Source organism: Thamnophis elegans, chromosome 15, assembly GCF_009769535.1.
Source record: "Thamnophis elegans isolate rThaEle1 chromosome 15, rThaEle1.pri, whole genome shotgun sequence".
Taxonomy (NCBI): Eukaryota; Metazoa; Chordata; class Lepidosauria; order Squamata; family Colubridae; genus Thamnophis; species Thamnophis elegans.
The window spans coordinates 886,131-902,899 of record NC_045555.1 but is presented as its reverse complement, the minus strand read 5'-3'; the positions used below and the strand labels follow the sequence as shown (position 1 = coordinate 902,899).

The 16,769-nt window shown below is 50.6% G+C and overlaps 2 protein-coding genes across 3 annotated transcripts in view; one reads left to right on the top strand and one right to left on the bottom strand.

Moving 5' to 3' along the window:
* Window positions 1-4,606, bottom strand: part of KCNAB2 (potassium voltage-gated channel subfamily A regulatory beta subunit 2) — a 40,742-nt gene extending 36,136 nt beyond the window's left edge. The window contains exon 1 of the mRNA XM_032232168.1: window positions 4,197-4,606. The gene's annotated coding sequence lies outside the window, so the exon portion shown is untranslated. The remainder of the gene's footprint in view (window positions 1-4,196) is intronic.
* A 64-nt stretch (window positions 4,607-4,670) lies between these two features.
* The window catches only part of NPHP4 (nephrocystin 4), a 31,850-nt gene continuing 19,751 nt past the window's right edge, over window positions 4,671-16,769 (top strand). Inside the window, exons 1-6 of one of the 2 annotated variants that reach the window (XM_032231665.1) lie at window positions 4,675-4,730; window positions 7,214-7,279; window positions 11,562-11,816; window positions 12,991-13,143; window positions 15,496-15,668; window positions 16,321-16,385. In XM_032231665.1, the coding sequence (XP_032087556.1) occupies window positions 11,679-11,816; window positions 12,991-13,143; window positions 15,496-15,668; window positions 16,321-16,385 (529 nt within the window). In that variant the 5' untranslated portion in view covers window positions 4,675-4,730; window positions 7,214-7,279; window positions 11,562-11,678. Of the gene's footprint in view, window positions 4,731-7,213; window positions 7,280-11,561; window positions 11,817-12,990; window positions 13,144-15,495; window positions 15,669-16,320; window positions 16,386-16,769 lie in introns of both variants that reach the window. The other variant, XM_032231666.1, reaches the window with a different exon arrangement.

The window sequence follows — 16,769 nt, the reverse complement described above, 5'->3', positions numbered from 1 at the left end:
CCAGTCCACAGGAAAGCCAGATTCACTTAGTGACCGGGTGACTAAATGAACCACCACTCACCCGCCGTGGAGAGAAAGGTCACAAAGCGGGGTGCAAAACCCGCTTAACAACACTCGGCAAGGGGGATTTGGAACTCCCGCTGCGGTCGTTAAGTCGAGGCCCAGCGGTATTGAGGAAAGTGTTAAACAGACGAACAACTCGCCCGCCGAATTTCTCCTTCGGAAAACAACTCCGATATTCTATTTATTTTTTTAACGATTGCATTTTGATCAAGCGGAATGGCTTTTAATTGGTCGCAGGGAAATTTATTCATTATCGCTCTGCTGGGAATAGTCGCCGATGACATTTCCCCCCTTTTTTAAAAACTTGAAATTATTATTTTTCTTTTTAAAAACCCTTGTTATATAAATTACGACCGGCTTACCCACTTTAGAAGGGTTTTCCCCCCCAAGGATGGGGGAGTTTGCAAGCTCTCTTGGGCAGGGACCCAAAATTACTAATTTTGCACAAGGAGAGGGGGGGCACTTAAAGGGTTATTTGGGGGGGGGAATTGCGGGTGGGACAGGTAAAATTTGGTCAAGATTCAGATGCAGCAAAACGGGAAAAAAAACCTAGCTGGACTTGAACCAAGAATGACTTGCAATGGCATCCAGAGATGAGATCAGATCCAGAATGACGGCGGAGGGGGTGGGGGGGACCAAATCCCCACTGCATTTATCTCCCCCAACATCTGCCCCAGCTGGAATTAGGAGTCTATGGCTATCAAAACATCCTATTTTCCCCACTGGGGGAGAAAATAAATGAGACGAGGGGGTAGGGAGAGAAAAGGGGCATTGGGCTCGCACACGCGTGTGCACACCCCCGAACAGGAAGAAGCCCCCCCCCACTCCTCCCCGTTTCTCACCAGCGCAAATCTTGCCTTCTTCCTTTCCTTTTTGGACGGATATTGCCAAAACACACACGATAATAACCGCACAACCAGCCGATGGAGAAGGCGGCACACACTCAACTTCCTCTCCCCCCCCCCCCCGCACACACCAAATTTTGCACCAATATCCGCCTTGGAAGTCCCCACAGAGCCCCCCCTCCCCCTCCTTGCAGCCTGCAACCACCACAATCTTTGCCCCCCCTCTTTGCAATAAAATTCAGCATTGGGGAATTGGCTAATACTTGGCTGAGTCTGCTTCCTGTCCCTGATGGGCAGCTGTCAAATCTGCAGCCCCCCACCCCCAATCTCCCCAGTTTGAAATATATCTTTTTGTGCATTTATGGGGAGGGTCTCCATGCCCACCCTCTTCCGCCTGCAGGCAGGTAAAGGGGACAAGGCCTCCCCGCTTGAAATTTGCACCCCCTCCCACCCCACAAATGGTGGGCCGGCCGAGACCTCCCCCCCCCACTCTGCACCCTCCCTAATGGGTGGGGTTTTCCCCCCCCTTCTTTTGCAGTGCGCCCCTTTTCCCTGGTCTCGCAGTTCCTTCTTTTGCAAGCTGCAAAGGGGTGGGTGGGGGGGAGAGAAGGGAGGGCCAGCAGCTTCCTGAATGCATGCATGCATCGATGCATCTTGCACCAAGCTGCTGCAGTGGAGGCATGCAATGCAGCAGCGGGGGGGGGGAGGAGGAGGACCCCAACTTCGGGAGTTTTGCAGCCTTTGCAATGAAGGGGGGGGCGGGAGGAAGGGTGTTTTGCAGCCCCCTTCTGCCTCCCCCCAGAGTTGCATCTTGCTGCAATGCCCCTCTCTGCAGCCCCCTCCCCACCTTTGCAACCCCCCTATTTTCTGGAGGCCCATTGCAGCCCCACAGCCCGTCCAGAAGGAGGTGCACTCCCCCCCCCCAAGGAAGGACCCCCTCCCATGCACAGACACCCCCCCCCCAAATCCCCCAGCCCTTACCTGCGGCGGCGGCGGCGGCAGGAACGGAACGGCTGCCCGGGTTCACACCATCTTCGCCCTCGTGCCAGGAGAGCCCGCCCGGCGGCGCCTCGCATTGGCCCGGCGGCGCCGTCAATCGCCCGCATGCAAATAGCCCTCGCCCGCCATTGGCCGGTCTCGGGAGCGCCTCCTAGTGACCGGCGGGCGGCGCGGCCAATCGGCGCCGTCGCCTGCATCCCTGGCCCCGGGGATGGTACCCAGGTGCGTAGCATCCTTGCAGCGGCGCCCCTTAGCCCAGTGTTTCTCAACCTTGGTAACTTGAAGATGTCCGGACTTCAATTCCCAGAATTCCCCAGCCAGCGAATGCTGGCTGGGGATTTCTGGGAGTTGAAGTCCGGACATCTTCAAGTTGCCAAGGTTGAGAAATCCGGACATCTTCAAGTTGCCAAGGTTGAGAAACACTGCCTTAGCCAAGCGCTCCATCCCACACAAGCCATGGTTTACACCGGCCACAAGCCAGGATGGGGTTTTGTAAACCGTCTGGGGTTCGGTTTTTGCAAGCCAGGTTTGATCCTAGTTTGAGAGCTGACCAATGGCTCGATCCACCCCAAAACTATGGTTTTAGGTGGCCAGTTCAGGCCAGGATGCCATCCTGGGCATTTGGGGTGCTGTAAACCATGATCTATGTAATCATGTAAACCATGATTTATTTTTTTGTCTGTACCCCCCCCCCCTTCCCTGATTTGATTTGTTAGCCGCCCTGAGTCCCCTTCGGGGGGGGGGGGGAAAGGGCGGCATATAAATATAATAAATGAAATGAAAAAATGATTTTTTAAGGGCTTGTTTGTAAGCTGGCTTTGGCCCTAGTTTGCAAAACCAGACAAGGACTCGATCCTCTTACAAACCATGGCTTAGACTCTAATTATCAGGTTTAAGCCATGCTGGAGCCCTACAAGCCATTGTCTTTTTCTGGCTTGTTGGCAAACCCAAACTTTGTCTCCAACGATGACTCAATCTTCCATAAACTATTGTCTAAACGCCAAATGTGGGGTACAGGCCATCAAGCCATGATCCTTGACGGCTTTTGTTCACAAGCCTGGATTTACCCAAGTTTGTAAAACTGGCCAACGGGTTGTGGGAATGGGGACAAAGTATGATCCTGGCCCCTGGAGGGTTTTTTTTTTTGTCAACCCTGGTTGAGATGTAGGCTTACTTCAGGCTTAACCTGTATCCCCTGTTGCGACAAATCGTGGCTTGGATGCCTGTTTGATTTGCACCTCACTGATTAGTGAGCGAATAATTTGTATCAAATTACTGAGTGCGAATCTTCCTCCGTGCAAAATACACCAGCGTTACCCAGTCATAATTTTGCTAAAATTCAAAAGGGAGCTTCTGGATTTGGCTGAGAATAACCCTATATTAGTAACTAAACCTCAGGAAACATGGTTTGTTTGGATTAATAGGTGGCTGTTACAAATGCAGTTCATTACAGTTTATTCAGTAAGCCATGGTTAAGTCCTAGGAAGAGCTTTAAAGCGGGATTTGTTCAACTTCTGAATTGGGGAGGGTCTAAGGTGAATGACGGACACAGAGGGGGAGAGTGGCTTCCCTCTTTACCAGCTTTGAAAACAAGCCAGTTTTGATCCATGATAAGAAGGTATCAAGGTTAATAGCCTTTGTTAGCAAATCCAATAACGATTAAATTAGAGGCTGTTATTCCTGGTGGTGCGATTTCCATGCAGGTAATTCCCGACTTACAACGATTTGTTTAGTGACTGTTTGAAGATACAACTGCACTGAAGAGAGGGACTTATGACCACTCTTCACACTTATGACCACTGTAGCATCTCCATGGTCACGTGACAAAAATTCAGACGCTTGGCAAGTGCTTCATATTTATGACGATCGCAGTGTCCGTGGGTCACATCATGATCGCCTTTTGTGACCTTCGGAGGAGCCAAATCAAGGGGGGATCCAGAATCGCTTAACGACCGTCATGCTAATTTGACAACTGCAGGGATTCACTTAACATATATGTCAAGGAAAGTCGTAAAATGGGGCAAAACTCGCTTAACAAATGTCTCACTTAGCGACATCAATTTTGGCTTCAATTGTGGTCATAAGTCGAGGACTACCTGATTTTTTTTTCCCAATCTCACTTTTTATGATGGGTGGATTTCTGGGAGTTGACATAAAAATTGGCTCAGTTGCAAAAGACAGGTCTGGAGTTCTGCTAAACTAAGATGCACAGCATAAAGGACCATTGGCTGGGCTAAGCCAACATTTCCAAACCACGAATCAAGGTTTGCAAGCTCGCTATGGCCCTACCTTGAAGGGTTGTTGTGCTGAAGTGAGCCACGGCTATCATCTCGGGTTTCCCGAAAGAGACGGCCGCATAAATTCATCAGGAAACGCTCGAAAGCCAACGTCCGCATTCACACGACCAGAAAGCCAGCCCAACGCATCCACGTGTCTTCTTTCACCACCTTTCCCGCGCGCGGGGCTTTTGTTCCGCATAGGACCACGCCCCTTTCTTCGTCGCCTTGGCGACCGCTTCGCTACAACAGCGAGCGGGCGGCCCGCCTGCTGGGTCGAACCATTTCCCAGAATTCGGGGGAGGGAAAGGAAAGATACAAGCTGTATCGTGAGGGAGGAAAGGAATAAAAACGGCAAAGGGAGGAGAGGGGAGACGTTAAAATTTAGAGAAGAGTATAGGGAGCCCCAAAGAGCCTGTTTTTTTCCAGAGAAGATTTAATTGAGGAGGAGTAGGTTTTGGCATCGCCTCCCCCGCGGTGCGGTTGGTACATCCCGAGCAAGATGGCGGCCGCCGGCCGAAAGACTAGGGGAGCGCAGGAGCGGCAGGTTAGGCGAGGGGCGGGAGGAAAATCGGGGAGCCCTTCTTCGCCTCTCCCCATTGGGGGGGGGGAGAGACAGGAAGGAATGGCGGCCGCTGATTGGCTCCCTCCGGCTCCGCCCTCGGGAGGCTCGAGGCCGCCGCACTCGGCTCCCTCCCCTTTGGGAGAGCGCGCTGATTGGCCGGCGGGAGTTGGGGGGGCCCTCTTTGTCCCGCCCCCCCATTGTTCCATGTGGCCCTAGAACCCCCTTTCCGGCCTCCCCTCCCCCCACTTCCTCCCAGGAAGCCCCGCCCCCAGAGCTGAGAGAGAGGGAAGCAAGGGTGCCTCTGAGCACGTGCAGAGTGCTTTTTTTTTTCCTGCCCTCCCAGGAACACCAAAATTGGGGGTGCTGAGTTGGAGGGGGCGGGTGGGATTAGGTTGCTCATAAAAGCCCCCCCAAAAAAATCACTTAAAGAAACAGGACTCTAAAGCATGTGAGATTATTGGGGGGGGCTACCTAGGTGCATAAGGGTGAAAATAGGGGTGGGGGGGCTCCCTAAGGATGGTAAACTTTCCTGGGGAGAACCAGGATGGGGGCTTAACCAGGTTACAATGGGGTTTAGCGCAAGCGGGGAAATGGGAAATGCATTTCATGCGGGAAAAGGGGAGGTGTCTTTATATACATAGCACATTTATATTTGCATATTGCACATATGTGAGTGTTTAAACCAGTGTTTCTCAACCTTGGCAACTTGAAGATGTCCGGACTTCAACTCCCAGAATTCCCCAGCCAGCGAATGCTGGCTGGGGAACTCTGGGAGTTGAAGTCCGGACATCTTCAAGTTGACAAGGTTGAGAAACACTGGTTTAAATGTTGCATGGATATATAGTTTGCATATATATGTATGCATGCATGCAGAGAGGGAGAATATTTTTTTCTCCTATCTGTGCTTATTGCACATATGTCAGTGGTGGGTTGCGGAGGGGTACGCCCCGGTATGGGCATACCGAAGCCTGCCCGGAGTACCAGATACCGGTACGGTACGGTGCTCCGGAGGGCCCACCCACTTGCCCGAGCTCCTTACCTGTCTTTTAAGGCTTCCGTGCATGCGCATGGCACATACAGCACCTGTGCGATGCTCCGCTGAGCAGCTGGAGTGTAAGAAGCATGCGCGCGGCGCACATCCATGTGGAGGCCGCCGGGCCCATTCCAACCTTACCGATTGGAATGGGATCCGGAACCCACCACTGACATATGTATGTGTATATTGCCTATATGTTTTTATATTCCATGTATGTGTATATTGTATATGTTCATACTTGTATATGTATATAATGCATATGTTGTACAAAATGCATACATGCATTCAGTGTATAACGTTGCATATAAATTATACATTGCATGTAAATATATTAATGTAACATGCATATATTAAAGTTACGTATACGTGTGTGTGTATGTATGTGTATATACACACACACACATACATACATACATACATACATACATACATATATATATATATATATATTTAAAGTCACAACCCCTGGTATGCCCCAATTATGGGAGGAAGCTAACTGCTTCCATTCTCTGTCAATCGGCTTGTCACAAGAGTCCATCATGACAGAAACATATATGTTGTATTTGTGCTGATAAATAAATAAAGGGAGACTAGTATAGATCTATTTCAAGCTATTTAGCTCTCATCAGCTAGCCATACCCTTACTGGGAATCGAACCTGGGCTGTATTACATATCAGGCAGTTATGTTAGCCACTAAGCTAGAGTATATGTTTTATACTGCATTTATATAATGTGTTGTATATATTAATTTTATTCTTTAAAATTGTCTGGCTGCCTTCCTGGGGTTACTGGTTTCCTAACGTAGCTAAACTCCTTTTCACATTTGGGCCTAAAATCCTAGTTAAATTATATTTTATAGCCACTCCTTTATTCTGGATTTGTGCTTATATGCCCTTATATAGGAAAGGAGAGAAGGAAAAAAAAAACACCCCAACAGAGAACTAGCTCTTATTCTAAGAACATTTTGTGCTTTTTACTCAGCGGAGCAATTTTACTAGCCTGAAAGCCTTCAAAAATAACAATTTTTCAGGCCAGCCTCGCGCTGCTGTCGCCTGCCTGTTTACGCTGAGTGTTAAAATGCTTGATTAATTCCGTTGTTCTTTTAGGTTCTGGGGCGATGTGCAGCTGTTGTTTTTAAAAAAATATATATATCAGCAAACGCCACGATATATCCGTGGTTCTTAGTGGGAGGACGAATCACACAATATGTTCTCTCTCTCTCTTTCCAGCTTTAAGCGCATTGCTTGGGACATGAAAAGCATGGATTTAATCCTTTCAAAGGGGTGGAGGGTAGGGAGGAAAAAAAACCCCACAGAGTCTCGGTAGCCTTAAGCTGCTTAGAGTCCTGGTTAGCAGGAAAAAAATTAGATCGTTTTGACGCTTCCAATTGTAAGGGCTTTTTAAAAAAAAAATCGTTGTGTTTCCTAGGAGCAGCGATTATAAACCGTGAAAGGAGAAATCTCGTTTTTTAAGATGTTCAAGCTGAGTCAAGAGGTGAGAACTTTCGGATTTTATTTTTTTAATCTGGCAAGGAACTTTGATCTGAAAAACGTCTTTATTTTGCAGCTTCTAGGCCAGGTTGATTAAATGAGTGAGCTCCCGTGACTTGTCCCAGCTTCTGCCAACCTAACAGTTCGAAAGCACATTAAAAAATGCAAGTAGAAAAATAGGAACCACCTTTGGTGGGAAGGGAAACAGCGTTCCGTGCGCCTTCGGGAGTTGAGTCATGCCGGCGACATGACCACAGAGATGTCTTCGGTCAGCGCTGGCTCTTCGGCTTTGAGGAGCAGCGCCCCCTAGAGTCAGGAACGACGAGCACAGATGTGCGAGGGGAACCGTTACCTTTAGGCCAGGTTTTACGCCTCCCATCCACAGATTCCAGCAAAGAAATTTATAAAACCGATTTATGGCCATTCATTTAGCGACTACACAGTGATGGTGACACTTAAAAGCGACCTATTATGGCTGATCCTCGGACTTAGGACCACTGCAGAATCACCCCAGGGTTCATGTGATTGGAATTTCAAGCCCTTGCCGACTGGCGTCTTCCAGCATCCCGGATCGCCGAAAACCGAAGATTTGTCGAACGCCGGAAGTAAATCCGTCATAAAATGGGGGCACGGGCAGCCAAGTGCCCAAAATTGGTTTCCTGACCAGGGAAAAATAATACGGTTGTGAAGTGAGTCCATTGATCTGCAGTTCGGCGGTTCAAATCTCACCGGCTCAAGGTTGACTCAGCCTTCCATCCTTCCGAGGTGGGTAAAATGAGGACCCGGATTGTTGTTGGGGGCAATATGCTGGCTCTGTAAACCGCTTAGAGAGGGCTGAAAGCCCCATGAAGCGGTATATAAGTCTAATAAATAAATAAATAAATTGACTTGAGACAGAGGGTCTCAAATAGGAGATCGCACGACCCCAGGACGCTGCCACCGTCATAAGTGTGAGTCACTTCCACTGGATCCGAATTCTGATCACGTGACCCTGGGGATGCAGCCCGCAGCCGTCTGAACAGGGATCCTAAGTCATTGTTACGGTGCTGTTGTGACTTCCAGTCACTAAATGGACGGTTGTAAGTCAAGGACATATAATATGTACATAGTAGGGTCTGGAGGGAGGGACCCGTTTTATTTTCCTGGGCTCCAAGATCACGGCAGCCCAGAAATGGAAAGAGGCTTCTTCCTGGGGAGGGAAGCTATATGGCAAATGTAGACCGCATCCTAAAAAGCAGAGACATTCCCCTGCCAATCAAAAGTGTGCCTAGCCAAGGCTGTGGTTTTCCCAGTTGCCATGGACGGCTGTGAAGGTTGGACCACAAGGAAGGCTGAGCGCCAAAGAATGGAAGCCTTTGGACTCTGGAGAAGAAGACTCCGGCATTGAGTCCCTTGGACTGCAAGGCCATCCAATCGGTCAGTCCTAGAGGAGATCAACAACCCTGGCTGCTCTTTAGAAGGCCGGATCCTGAAGAGGAACTCAAAGACTTTGGGCCACCTGATGAGAAGGAAGAAGGACTTCCCCTGGAGAAGACATCCTGCATTGAGTCCCTTGGTCTGCAAGGCCATCCAACTGGTCAGTCCTAGAGGATATCCCCCCTGACTGCGTCTTTAGAAGGCCAGATCCTGAAAGGGAATTCAACAGACTTTGGCCACCTGATAGAAGGAAGAAGGACTCCCTGAGAAGAAGACCATGCATTGAGTCCCTTGAACTGCAGGCCAGCCACGGGCATCCTAGAGATGTCTCAACCCTGACGTGCTCTTTAAAGGCCGGTCCTAGAGGAGATCCACCGGACTGCTCTTTAGAAGGCCAGATCCTGAAGAGGGAATTCAAAGACTTTGGCCACCTGATGAGAAGGAAGAAGGACTCCCTGGAGAAGAAGACTCATGCATTGAGTCCCTTGGACTGCAAGGCCATCCAACTGGTCAGTCCTAGAGGAGGTCCACCCTGACTGCTCTTTAGAAGGCCGGATCCTGAAGAGGAAACTTAAAGACTTTGGCCACCTGGTGAGAAGGAAGAAGGACTCCCTGGAGAAGAAGACTCCTGCATTGAGTCCCTTGGACTGCAAGGCCATCCAACCGGTCAGTCCTAGAGGAGATCCACCCTGGCTGCTCTTTAGAAGGCCAGATCCTGAAGAGGGAATTCAAAGACTTTGGCCACCTGGTGAGAAGGAAGAAGGACTCCCTGGAGAAGAGCCTCATGCTGGGAAAGATGGAGGGCAAAAGAAGAAGAAGGGGGCGACAGAGAAGGAGGGGGCTGGATGGAGCCACCGAAGCAGCCGGCATGAGCTTCAATGGACTCCAGAGGATGGGAGAGGACAGAAAGGCCTGGAGGAACGTGGTCCAGGGGGTCGCGATGGGCCGGACACGAGTTCGCAGCCAACAGCAACAAGGATCTTGTTACATATATTTTATCCGAAGGTGCAGCTTGTGGGGTTTATGTTTGAGGCAGAGAGATGGGTGAGCTTAGCTGCCTGTTTCAGATTCTCTCCAATTTGGAAGAGAATCGCACCTTCCTGGAATTTGGGAGGTCTCGAAGCTGCATCCCGAACGCCAACCCAGCGGTGCGCTTCTCCTGACAGTGCCCTTCGACCACACCCGTGTGCGAGGGGCTACTTCGCTCAAGTATCCTTATCTCCAGAAAAGAGGACAAGGAAACCAGATAACACGAGTGGGAAGGGCCCTTGGAGGTCTTCTAGTCTGACCCTCTGCTCGATTAGGAGAATGACGGCGGACTTGTGGCACGCGTGCCCAAAGTGGCACATGGAGCCATGTTGCCTGGAACGCGCGGCCTCATCCGTTCCTCTTCCTGCTTTCTGGCGCGCATGCGTGCACGACGATCGGCTGTCCTCTGTGCGCGTGGTAGTTCCGGGCACTGGGAGTTTTTCCCCGGCACATCCATGCGCCCTGGGCAGTGACGAGCGCACATGCTCCCTGTTGGGCACTCATCCCTGCCCTGTCCCGTTTCAGACACATGGCTGTCCAGTCTCTTCTTCCAAACCTTCCACCCCACAGCCTCCAGGGGCCGGCCGTTCCGCGGAACAATTTACCGTATTTTTTTTCAGGCTATAAGACGCACCGGTGTATAAGACGCACCCAGATTTCGAAGAGGTAAGTAAGAAAAAAAGAGTTTTTGTCCTCCCCGGCCCCCAGGAGCCCTCCGCAGGCTTCAGCAGGGCTGGGGGAAGGGGGAAAAGACCCCGTTGTTTTGCAAAAAAACCTGCCTGCATTTGCAAAAATGGGATGGGGGCTTCGGGAGGCCAAAAGTGGCTGTATTCGGTGTATAAAACCCACCAACATTTCTACGCTCTTTTCGGGGGGGGGGGGGAGAAGGTGCGTCTTATACTCCAAAAGATAACGGTAATATATTTATTCAATAGTATAATTTACTACACGGAGGGAATTTCCATGCCTGTTAAGGTGACTCATTCCGTCCAGTAAATGCAAAAATAAAAAAATAAAAAATTGCCTACAGATTAGGGTTAATTCTTTGGCGTATTTTTTTTTCTTTTTCTTTTTGCAGATGGCTTTGAGGGACCTTTTATTTTGCTTTTTTCTTCTTCTTGGGATCCGTTTTCTGATGAAGTCAGCTTCCCTTCAGCTCCCCCCCCCCCATCCCTCGCTGCGAAATATCTGAATCATTCTGACCTTGCAAAAAAGAGAAGTGTCAAATGAGCAACTAAATTAAGAGCTGAAATTCGACAGCCCTTCGCGTAGGAAGACTTGTCCTTCAAATGTCACCTCTCTACAAATGTCAGAGGGTTTTTTTGGGGGGTGGGGGGGAGAGGTTTGACTTGGAAGCTGGTCCTTTTTAATACTTCTAGACCAGAAGTTTTTTCCCCGCCCCTCTTTGTGGTTTGAAGATGGGCAGACTTCAATTTCCCTGGTGCTAATTTCCCTGGGGTTGATGAGTTCCCCTCCCCTCTCGACTTGTATGGCTGTATGACTCTTGTGTATTTTAATTACGTGTATTGTGTCTGTATCCCCTTTTTCCCCTCCTGAGTTGTTCTCCGCCCTGAGTCCCTCCCGGAGAAGGGCGGCATACAAATAAACTAAATCTCAATCTCAATCTCATTCCTTTATTTCCACTGTGGCCCCGCTTACTCTCCTCTTAATCCCTTTCGCTGCAATCTCTCCACTATGGGGAGGAGGGGGAGAAGAGAGCATGGAGAGAATTCTGGGAGTTGAAGTCCCAGTCTTCAAGCTGCCGAGGTGAAGAAACTTTCAGATGGAGCGGTTTCTTGATGATTCAGGTTTCCTAACTCAAGCCTACTCTTTTCTCCCAGGAATGAAGCGAAAGGGATTTCTTTCCCCACTCGCAAAACAACAGCTTTGAGTCTGAAGCCCAGAAACCGAAGTGAAACGCACGGTGCCACCCACCACCTGGTCCCCCCCCCCCCAGGATGGGAGAATGGCACAAGATCTTCCGCCAAAGCCTGGCCATACCTCCGCGTAACATACGGAGGCCAAATTTGCCGCTGCAGCCATCGGTGCCATTTCAGTGCGTCTTGAAGAGTGTCCATGGGAATGCCTTGAAACAGGTAAGATCGATCAATCAATCAATCAGAAGAGAGCGGGAGGGCTTCTGGTTCAACTCTCTGCTCAAGCAGGAAACCTTAGGCCATGTTAGACAAATGGCTTCCTTCCTTCCCTCCCTCTCTCCCTTTTTCTCTTTCTGTCCTTTCCTTCTTTCTTCCCTCCCTCTTCTTTCATTCCTTCATTCTTTCCTTAATTCTTCCTTCCCTCTGTCCCACTCTTTCTCTTCTGATTCCTTCCTTCTCCCCCTCTTTCCTTCCTCTCTTCTTTCCCCTCTTTCCTTCCTTCCTCCATTCCTTCTGTCTTTCCTCCCTCTTTCATTCCTTCCTTCCTTAATTTTTCTTTTCCTCCCTCCCACTCTTTCTCTTCTGGTTTCCTTCCTTCTTCCCCTCTTTCCTTCCTTCCTTCTTTCCTCTCTTTCCTTCCTTCCTTCTTTCTTCCCTCCCTCTTCTTTCATTCCTTCCTTAATTCTTCCTTCCCTCTGACCCACTCTTTCTCTTCTGATTCCTTCCTTCTTCCCCTCTTTCCTTCCTTCTTCCCCTCTTTCCTTCCTTCCTCCTTTCCTTCTTTCTTCCCTCCCTCTTCTTTCATTCCTTCCTTAATTCTTCTTTCCTCCTCCCACTCTTTCTGCTTCTGTTCTTCCTTCCCCTTTTCTTCCTCCTTCCCTCCCTCCTTTCTTCCCTCCCTCTTCTTCCTTCCTTCCTTAATTCTTCTTCCCTCCCTCCCACTCTTTCTCTTTCTGGTTTCCTTCCTTCCCCTTTTCCCTCCTTCCTTTCTTCCTCCCTCACCCTCCTCCTTTCTTCCTCCCCTCCTCGTTCAATTCCTTCCCTTCCTTAATTCTTCCCTCCCTCCCACCCTTTCTCTTCTGGTTTCATTCCCTCCCTCCTTCCTTCCTTCTCTTTCATTTCCCTCCCTCCCTCCTGAATTCTGGGAGTTGAAGCCCACCCCTCTCAAAGTGACCAAGCGCGACCAACGTGGCTTCCTCCTACCTGGGTGACGCCCAGGTCAACCCAAATCTTCCCCGTGGATTGCCCAAAGCCAGACCTGATCGACTCGGGACAATTCCTTCCCTTCCCCTTGTGGCCGTTTTCTTTGAGATTCCATATTTCCATACTTCCATACTTCCTCTGGTCCTCTGTGGGGCTAACTCCCTCTCCTTGGTCCTCCAACTCTCTGCAGAAAGTTCTTGAGAACATGGTGGAGGTGGCTTTCCAGCTGCGCCTTTCGCTCTTCGACCTGGCCTACCGCCAGTTCTTCGGCAGGACCTGGAGAAGCCCCCCGAGGCCTCTGAAATCCGTCCCGGGGCAGCTGCCTTCCGTGGTCTTCAACGAGGTAAGGGCCAATGGGTCTTCCACCCCCCCCCCAAATTATGGGGAGACCCCCCTAGCTTAGTGGACTAGCTAGCTCGACTAGCTTTTCTCAATTTTCAGATGGGGGGGAAAAAAACTGAACGACGGGTGGTCCTCGACATACGACCATCCTGGAGTCTCTCAATTATGGGCGTACGTCGTAAAATGGTTTGGCCACATGTTTGAGTTTATAACTTCTTTTGCGGCCGTCATTAAGTGGACCCAGTGGTTGTAAAACGAACGCCATTGTCATTCCCACCCCCCGCCCCCCCGCTTTCACTATTGGATGGTTTTGCCGAAAGCCAGAACGAAGCGCTCCTATGTATGACTGTAATATTTTATTGTTTTATATGGTCGGATTTACGTATTGGGAGTCCCCTCTTGGCTAGGCGGGCAGGAGATCAATTTCCAAACAATTTAATTTAATTTAATTTATTGAATTTATAGGCCGCCCAATCCCGGAGGATTCCGGGCGGCTTACACAGAATAAGAAAAGACAAAACAAACAAAATAAAGATTAAAATTCTCCCAACAATAAACATACCTCTCCTTCCCTTGCATGGAAGTTAACCTCTTCCCTGCAGAATATCCTCCTTAAAAAACAATAGAAAAGAATTTTTTTCCAGAATTGGGAAAAAAATGTCTCTGCAGCTTCCTATAAGAATCTCCTAAAGAGGAGGAAGGAAGAAAGGGAGAGAAGAAAGAGAAGAAAGGGGGGTAGGAAGGAGGGAGGGAAGCAAGGAGGGAAGGAAGAAGAGAAGGAGAGAAGAAAGGAGGGAAGGAGGGAATGTAGGAAAGAGGGAGGGAAGCAAGGAGGGAAGGAAGAAGAGAAGGAGAGAAGAAAGGAGGGAAGGAGGGAATGTAGGAGAGAAGGAAGGGGGGAAGGAAGGGGGAAAGGAAGGAGAGAAGGAGAGAAGAAAGGAGGGAAGGAAGGAAGGAGGGAAGGAAGGAGGGAAGGGGGAAGGAAGGAGGAAAGGAAGGGGGAAAGGAAGGAGAGAAGGAGAAAAGAAAGGAGGGAAGGAAGGAGGAAAGGAGGGAAGGGGAAGGAAGGAGGAAAGGAAGGAGAGAAGAAAGGGAAGGAAGGAGGGAATGTAGGAGAGAAGGAAGGGGGGAAGGAAGGAGGAAAGGAAGGGGGAAAGGAAGGAGAAAAGAAAGGAGGGAAGGAGGGAGGGAAGGAGAGAAGGAGGGAAGGGGAAGGAGGGAAGGAAGGAAGGGGAGTAGGAGAGAAGAAACGAGGGAAGGAAAGAGGGAGGGAGGGAGGGAAGAAGAAGTAGGACCGTTGTAAGATAAGATGGATCTATGGGATGTTAAAAAAGCAACCTTCAAGTATATTGTCAACTGTAGGGAAAAATTGTTATAAATACATATTATTAATAACAGTTATGAGATCGTATAATTGTGAATGTATATATGAAATTGATAAAATAAAAAATTTAAGGAAAAAAAATCTAAGATCCAGCGGTCGAAGGTGCGCTTCTCCATCCCGACAGCAGAGGGCGCTCTTGTTCCACAAATGGCGGGGGGAAAAGCTGCCATTTTTTTCCCCCACTCTGCTAAACCTGCCCTCCCTCTGAGCATCCTCCGTGCGTCCACTCGGGGGGCTTTTCAATTTTAATTTTTCAAGGAAACAGCAGCTCAGGCTTTATTTCAATCCAAGCGTCCTTCCGGAAATCCTGTGGCGATCCCTCTCATTTAAGGATTTTTTTTAAAAAAAATATCAACCGACTCATACTTACGACCGTTGCAGCGTCCAAGGGTCACGTGATCCCCTCTTAGCCGCAGAGTCGGAAGGGGAAGGCAGCTTCACTTAACAACCACGTGACTCACCGAGCTTCACGTTAAGCGGTGGCTCGCTCGACCAGTGTGGCGGGGGAAGGTCGTAAAGTGGGCTACAACTCGCTTAACGGGTGTGTGTCACTCGGCAGCGGCAGAAAGTTTGGGCTCCGTTGTGGTTGTAACCCGAGGATTATTCAAGTTTTCGCAATTCGGGTTTTTTTCGAGCTCTCCTTGCAGGGGTGGTTTTGACTTCGCGCTCCCCGGCTGACCGGAGCCAGCCCGGAGATGCGCTGGGCACCTTCCGTGTGGGGTCGGGCATCTGTTCTCCCGCCAGGCGAGCTGGAATGACACACAATCACAAACCGCTTCGGGACTCCAGCGTTTGTGCCGGAGGCGCGAGAGTGTCAGGCCTGGAGAAGCTGTCAGGCGGGATGATTAATCTTTCCCGTCTCCGAGACCGTCTCGCCAACGAGCAGCCGCGAGATCGGAAGCGTTAAGACGGCAGCAAAGTCGGAAGCCTTTGCTCTCCTTCACCCTTTCTCTCCGCCTGCCCTCGTAGACGGTGTATTTCCTCACCCCTGTGGGCCACCCGGGCGTCTTGATGGTGCTAGAAATCGTGGCGACCGCCAAGGGACAGGACGCGGCACCCCGGGAAGTCGGCTGCGGCTTCGGGTTCCTCCGGTTGTTTAACGGCAAATCCGAGCCGCTGATTTGGAACTCGACGGGCAAAGGGTACGTTGGTTAGCTTCGGGAATCTTATCGGTGGCGAGGGATCACTCGGCTAAAAGCTCTAAAAGCAGGCGCCCTTCTGCCAGGCGGGGTGGGATTTAACGCCATATCTCGGGGTGGACGGCAAAGTGCTGAACTAGAAACTAGGGGATGGTGAGTTCTAGTTCCTGCCTTAGGCTGGGAAGGTGGCTGAGTGAGTTTCGGCCGGTTGCCGGGAGACGGTGAGTTCTAGTTCCATCTTAGGTATGAAAGTCAGCCGGCTGACTTTGGGCCAATAACTAGGAGGAGACTGGGAATTCTAGTCTGCCCTTAGGCACGAAAGCCAGCTGGATGACTTTGGGCCAATCACCAGGAGCCTGGGAGTTCTAGTCCTGCTGTAGGCAGAAAAGATAGCTGGGTAACTTTGGGCCATAACCAGGAGCCTGGGAGTTCTAGTCCCACCTTAGGCACGAAAGCCAACTGGGTGACTTTGGGCCAACCGCCAGGAGACAGTGAATTCTAGCCCCATATTAGGCAGGAAAGGCAGCTGGGTGGCTTTGGGCCAACTGCCGGGAGCCTGGGAGTTCTAGTCCCGCCTTAGGCAGGAAAACCAAGGCTGGGTAATTTTGGCCCAATCGCCAACCCCGCTTCTTCTCCCCTTCCCTTCCCTCCGCAGGCTCCCTGTCCATCAGGGGACTCCCCGCGCCCTCCTGCACCCGCTGCTCCTGGAGCCCATCGAGAGTAAGTGGCAGGGCGCCTAGCCCTTTGCGGGATTGGAGAAAGGGGAGAGGGGATGATTCAGGGTGGGAGGAGCGGAGGAGGAGGAGGAGGAGGAGGAGGAGGGAAATCATGAAGCGCTGGGTTCCGGATTCAAGAGGATCCCGTTTTCTCTCTCCGATGGCAGCAATTCCTTCCTTCTGGCATGGGCCAAGAGAGGGTCCCTTGCCCGTTTTTCCTCGGCTGCGTCTCTGCGCGAGTCCCTGCCCTGGAGGTGCCCCACTCCGCCCGCAGGGAAGCCCCTCTCCACCTGAGCTCAGCCAGCGGAACTCTCCGGAACGGACGCCCTTCGGAATAGCCGGCCCCACCGTTGGGCGTTTAGGGCCAGGCTCAAGGCGGCCGTCCGGA